Source organism: Trachemys scripta, chromosome 9 (genome assembly GCF_013100865.1).
Source record: "Trachemys scripta elegans isolate TJP31775 chromosome 9, CAS_Tse_1.0, whole genome shotgun sequence".
NCBI classification, from domain to species: Eukaryota; Metazoa; Chordata; order Testudines; family Emydidae; genus Trachemys; species Trachemys scripta.
Genome location: NC_048306.1, coordinates 72,672,426 through 72,679,249, shown reverse-complemented (window position 1 = coordinate 72,679,249; position 6,824 = coordinate 72,672,426). Strand labels below are relative to the sequence as shown.

At 47.7% G+C, this 6,824-nt stretch overlaps 1 protein-coding gene across 1 annotated transcript; it reads left to right on the top strand.

The window, feature by feature from the left end:
- Positions 1-1,053: 1,053 nt before the first annotated feature.
- Positions 1,054-5,595, top strand: PAQR9 (progestin and adipoQ receptor family member 9). Its single transcript, XM_034782689.1, has one exon. It carries the CDS (start codon positions 1,054-1,056, stop codon positions 2,590-2,592), a length of 1,539 nt encoding a protein of 512 aa, XP_034638580.1. The 3' UTR covers positions 2,593-5,595.
- Positions 5,596-6,824: the final 1,229 nt, after the last annotated feature.

The window sequence follows — 6,824 nt, the reverse complement described above, 5'->3', positions numbered from 1 at the left end:
AACAAAAAGAGGAAACACACCAGAACAGCAAAGAACATCCTATCCATTTGACCACTACCCTGAGCCTGCAGCTCCTTACCAAACTTTCTGTACTGTCTTATATTTACTATCTTTCAGTGTAGTTACATGCTTACAGTGCATTTTTCTCTGTATCACTTTTTATATTCTGATTATGTAACTGTACCAATTACATAATGGCACCGTTGATAAATGTAGGATTTGTCCAAGGATCAACACAGAGCCTCTGCTGTCAAGCCCATTGTAGATTCTCACTGTCAGCCAGCAGGCAAAAAGCTGCTGTTCACATTACATACCATAAGTACAGTAAATATACTCTTCCCAGGCACGTGGGATAAAGATTTCTCCGCAAGTCTTTTACATAGATTGGTGTCCTTTGCATAGTACAATGTCACCAAAAGAAAACATGGCCAGCATGGTACTTTGACATATTCATTGAAATATAGAGTGTAAAGATCAAACGAATTAAAGTTTAACCGGTTATCTCGCCTAGGGGATGGCGGGGGGGAGGGGAGGGAGGTTGCCACCAGGTCTTTGTTTTGTTTGGTCAGCAATTCCCGATTTTGGCATTGCTATCTCTTCTTTCCCAGTGGGCCCCCTTCTTACTGTTGCCAGGGATTCTTACGCGTCTGATCTGATGCATTTAGTACGACTGTGCATTTAACACACTGAAATGTGTAAGGTTTTTTTTAATGTTCCACTTGTGTCTGTTATACTCCAATGTGGCTAATTAAAAAAAAAGACAATACAATGGTGTGCCCCTTTCAAAGCACCTATTGTTGCGTATTTCTCCCCAAACCGCCCGCCTCTTAACCTCCCCTCCCCAAAGTGGCTGCTTTGTGAATTTCCTAGAAGGAGGCGAGAGGGAGCCGCACGAAGCTGCGGGCTGAGCCAGGGAAAGAGCCCGTGATGACAGTGACATGCAAACCACAGCACCGCGGAGAGGAGTGGAAAATTCATCCTCCGGCTGACAATGTATCGGGTGTTCAGAGAGGGGGGGCGGGGGAGGCGCACTGTTCCAGGCCTTACAAATCAATGGCTCCCCCGCCCAAGCCGGCAGAGACAGCCGCCTGCGCTCGCAGCGCATCAATCATTAACCGGCGCGGCGGGGGAGGCGGGCACAGAGCAGGAGCCGGCCGGCATCCAGTTCTGCCGCGGGGGGGACTCGGGGCCCCAAGCCGGGCAGGGTCTCGGTCTCCTCCAGCGGCAGGGGCTGAATTACCGCGAGGCTGGGCTCCTCTGCAGGAGGAGCTGCCGCCGCGCGTCGGCTGGAGCGATGCTGCCGCTGCTGCAATGAGTGATGCTGGCGGGGGGAGGAGGAGGAGAAGCACAAATCCACTGCAATTCCTCCTCCGGCGGCAGCGGAGAAAGCGGCTTTTCCTTTGCCGGCTTACATCACCAGCCCGGCTCCGGCTCCGGGGCCCCAAAGGCGCCTTCTCCTCCCCCCACCGCCACCCCCGCAGAGGAGCAGCACCGCGGCGGGCCGAGGGGGCTGGGGAGGGGGGCACCATGCCTGGAGGCCGGGCAGCAAAGGACCAGGCGCCTCCCCCTCCTCCCTCTGCCCCCCTGCTGCGCTGGGACGAGGTGCCCGATGACTTCGTGGAGTGCTTCATCCTGTCGGGCTACCGGCGGCTGCACTGCAGCGCCCAGGAGTGCCTGGCCTCGGTGCTGCAACCCACCAACGAGACGCTCAACTTCTGGACCCATTTCATCCCCCTGCTCCTCTTCCTGAGCAAGTTCTGCCGGCTCTTCTTCCTGAGCGGGGCCGGCGAGCTGCCCTTCCACCACCCCCTCCTGCTGCCCCTCTGGTGCTACGCCTCGGGCGTCCTGCTCACGTTTGCCATGAGCTGCACGGCCCATGTGTTCAGCTGCCTCTCGCTGCGCCTGCGCGCCGCCTTCTTCTACCTGGACTACGCCTCCATCAGCTACTACGGCTTCGCCAGCACCGTGGCTTATTCCTACTACCTGCTGCCCGGCCTGCGTCTGCTGGACGCGCGGGCCATGAGCCGCTACCTGCAGCAGCGCCTGGGCTGGCAGCTGGACTGCAGCCTCCCCATCGCCCTCTATAGCGCCCTGGTGCTGCCGGTGGCCTTTGTGCTGGCCGTCACCTGCACCGTGGCGTGCTGCAAGAGCCGCTCCGAGTGGTGCGCCTACCCCTTCGCCATCCGGACCTTTGTCTTTGCCATGCCCCTCAGCATGGCCTGCCCCATCATGCTGGAGAGCTTCCTCTTCGACCTGCGGGGGCAGAACCCCACCCTCTTCGTCTACTTCTACAGGCGCTACTTCTGGCTCCTGGTGGCCGCGTTCTTCAACATCAGCAAAATCCCCGAGAGGATCCAGCCGGGGCTGTTTGACATCATCGGGCACAGCCACCAGCTCTTCCACATCTTCACCTTCCTCAGCATCTATGACCAGATGTACTATCTAGAAGAAGGGCTGCTGCAGTTCCTCAAATCCCCACCTGCCTCCCCTACCTTCCTAGGCACCATCGGATATATGCTGCTCTTAATGCTTTGCCTGGGAATGGTTATAAGGAAATTTTTGAACGTTGCAGATCTCTGCAAACGGGACTAGGCGGCCAGGTATATTTATTCCTATTGTGATTCCTGTTCCTGTTCTTTTTAGAGGATGCTGCAAAATTTAAGTGAAAGCTACAAAGGAGCCTGGTAGCTTTCTATTGAAAGTGGTTGTTTCCTCTTGTCAATCACTGAACTGCTAGAATACTACTATTACTCTTAAAACTACTAGGTTCCCAAGGGAAGAAATCAAGCACTATTGTTTATAACTATTCCTACATTGTTGTTTAGGACACAAGGTGAAACCATTTAGTACTACTGTTTAATCTGCTAGAAAAAAAATGCATGAACTGTGAAGGCCCCTTTACAAACTCCAGACTGTTTAGGAGATTGTTTAGCACACGAGGTGAAACCATTTAGCACTACTGTTAAATCCGCTAGAAAAAAGAATGCATGAACTGTGAAGGCCCCTTTTCTAACTCTAGATCATTTAGGAGATTATTTAAATCAGCAATATATGCACCCGCACCAGGATTATACACACAGATTTTTAATCAAGTCCTGTGTGGAATTCCCTAGCAGATTATGCACTGAAGTTCTTCGTCTTCTGTGCTACTGTAATAGCCCATTGAGGTCACATTCAGTGGAACTGGATTATAAATGCAAACAAGCTGACAGCTGTCCATACCCTCTCCCACTCCACCCCCCAGTGTTGTGTTATAGCCTTTGTGGCAACCAAGCTACAGTTAAGATTTTAGAGAGAAAGGTAAAAAACAACTACAAACCATTAGGGAGCTAGAATTTGATCAAGGGATTTTGTTCATATTGTGCGACTGAAGCTTGAATTGTTGGAATAGTCATTCCAAGGCAAAATAGAAATACAGAGCCAGATTCTTAGCTGGTATAAATCGGCACAGTTTCACTGAAGCCATTGGGCCAGCAGAGGATCAAGCCCAGAGAACCAAAACCTAAATCTCTACTCACACAAAGCTCCCATTGACTTCAATAGGAGGTTTGTGGAGCGGAGAACATGATTTCACCCAAAGGCCCTAATCCAACATCTGATTTATTTTTTAAAGTTATGAAGTATATTGACCTGATTTCTGCTTCCCCTCTTCTTCTGCTCTTTAGTTACTTGGGGCCAGATGCTGTCACCCTTAGACTACTGTAGAATAAGATACTACTGAATATGCATAGGAACTACTGAACGTGTTATGGGAGGCAGAATCTGTCTCTAGATAAGTACTCAGTTTTATATTTTGACATCCTTCCCCTGCTGCTTCGTAATTCAATTTACCTCTGTGGCAGCTGGACATTTTAAAACCTTACCTAAGCGGCTGTGCTGTGGATGTTTCATAGGGCAGAAGTTTTAGTTGGGTGACTCTTCCAGTTTACAGGTTAATAACACCACACCCATGAACAGATTTTAAAAAAAATACAAATTTGCAGTGTCTTTGCACAGTAACCCAGGTATTAGCAGCAAAGAGATGACTTAATTATTAACAACATACTATTGATACTAATAAAGATTTTGTAGATTATAAATGGACCGGGTTTTAAACAGAAATATTTTAAAGTTATATGACCGGACAAACAACAAGCATGCAATAATATAATACAAGGAAATTACGGTCAAAGTTCAGGTGGCAAACTACTCGTTATGCTCCATTTTCAAAATGTATGATGTCGCTCCTTACTGGAACTCTAGTCTTATATTGCACAATAACTTAACTATTCTTTATACAGGGCAGATTCATCTCTACCTGTGGAAATACATTTCTGCCTATACATTTGTTTTCAAATATGATGCATCAAGCCTCAATTAAGTATTTGAGGCCCAATCTTGTAGTCCTGATTTAGGAAAAAACTCCTATTGTCATCAATGGGTGTTGTGGTTGAGTAGGGATTGCAGGATCAGGCCCTTTATTTGAGGTTGGAGTCTTCACACAAACATGATTTTGAAGGCTGAATACATCAGTGCCTGTCAAATATAGAGGGAGCTCCTGTGATGGTTCTCAAGGTACCCAGGACAGAGTCACCTTGTTATCCTCCTGCCTCCAGAGAGAGGGAAACTTGCTTGTGCTTAACTGGATGTCAACTCCTTGACACCACCAGCCTGTTAGCCACACAAGCACTTTCTTCTGGGCTATCCCAGCCCTTACTTTAACTTGCAGTTTAACAATAGGTGCAGCCCAGTCCCCAAACCCTTTGAAGTGTTCCCTTGTAATGTTCAACCACTTATCCACTAAACTCTCACAGAAATACCAGGTCTTCTGTCCCCAACGGAACAGTGTACACACCAGCTTATATGATTCAACACAGGATCAACACCTTGCTTAATACCACAGCACTGAGATATATTTATAGTGAAAAACAACTATAAGTTTATTATCAAAGATTCAAGAGATAGTGAGTAAGGGTAATGGAAACACAAAGGTTACATATAAAACAAAATCATAACACTTTCTGGAGACTAAACTCAACTATTGTGTTAGCCTCCTTGTCTAATGAAGTTTCTGATCCAAAGCCTTTTTTAACATCTTCAGTGAAGGCTGGCTGTGATCCCATCTTCATTAACGTAAACACACTGCCTGTTTACTTCCTAAATGCAGGATGGTGGGTTATCTACTCTGATCCCCAAATATAGTCCATCAAACCTTTGAAGTATATTTGAAGATAAGTTTCTCTTCCCCCAGCTGTGTTTCTGTTAGTTTCTTCCTGAAATGCTTATAATCCTACATCTGCATTCATCTTAGATAGGTGATGGAAGACCCACTGTGAATGAGACAATACTTAATTTACATTTCAACAGAGAATACATAAATAAACATCCCTTGTCTGAAGGAAACCTGTATCTACCCCTGCTGTGATACAGACTCTAAGAACATATTTTCAGTATACATACAGAACTGCTTACATAGTATTTGTACATACATTTTACAACAATGACAATGAGCAGTGTAACCCAGCTTTTCGTTTAAGACCTCACGTAACATTCTTTGGTGAACCAGAATGTACATACCAGAATCAGGATAATATTGTCACCCCCTCTCCCCCTTGCCAGTGGCGGATTAATAATTTTGCTGCCTCTAGACTGGGAAATAATTGCTGCCCTGGCCCCGCCCCCATTCCAACCCCTCCCCAAAGTCCCCGCCCCAACTCTGCCCCCTCCCTTCCCCTATTGGATCCCTTCCCCAAGTCCCCGCCCCCGGCCCCGCCTCTTCCCCCAGTGCACGGCGTTCCCCCTCTTCCCCCCTCCCTCCCTGCCCCACGAAACAGCTGTTTCACGGCGCAAGCGCTGGGAGGGGAGAGAAACAGGACGCGGCGCGCTTGCAGAGGAGGCGGAGGTGAGCTGGAGCAGGGGGATGGGGTGCGGAGGGGAGCTTCCGCCCCTGCAAATTTGCTGCCCTAGGCCTAGGCCTTGTCGGCCTAGGCAATAATACAGCACTGCCCCTTGCCAGTTGGCATTGAGGAGGTCTTGGGTCACTCCAAACACCACCACTCTCATAACACGGAGAGATTTTCAAAGACACAAAAAGCCTTTAGATGCTCCACTTCCACTGAAAGTCAATGGAAGTGGAGCATTTATCTCCCATTTATGCCTTTGCACATATTCCCCAGAATGCTTATCACTAGGGTCCTTTATGCCTGAGCAGAAGCAGATGTTTTTCAGTGTGATTATCATTAAGAACCCTTGGTCCAATGACTTCTCCCACTCTTTTTAGATAGGACTCAGTTGGCAGTCTTTGTGCACCCAAAATTTTCACTGAAGTCAGAGTTTCAATCTGGCAAGGAAGATTACGCCTATCATGAGTTAGGGCTGCTTGAATCCATAGATAAATTCTCCTCTTCACTGCCTACTTTTGGGGTGTTTAAGGCAGAGAATGTATCCTTCCCTATTCCATTACATTAATCTGGTGATTATTGAGGCATGTTGGGGCCCAATGAGATGGTTTTTTTCTCATGACCCAAGAGGTGGATAATAGAAGGAAAAGGTGGCCCGCTTCACCTTCTTTCCCTACATATTTTTTACAGTATTGTAATTTTGGTTTTTTCAAGCTACAGTATGTAATAGGATATGGCCCAATACAAATATATCAGTGATGGGGCTGCTAACACATGACTTGTGGAAGAGCCACTTGTGGAATCATGAAGCATGTGACTAAATTGGGTAAGTCCGTGGTTCCCAAATGTGGTCCATGAGTATTTATTGATGGTCTGTAGAGAGCAGGCTGGTCCCATGTGCCTGTCTCCTTGTTTCCAGCTGCTAAACTGAAGTAAAAGATGCTA

Coding starts and splice junctions, on each gene's coding strand:
- PAQR9 (XM_034782689.1), top strand. CDS start 1,054: ATGGCTCCCCCGCCCAAGCCGGCAGAGACAGCCGCCTGCGCTCGCAGC.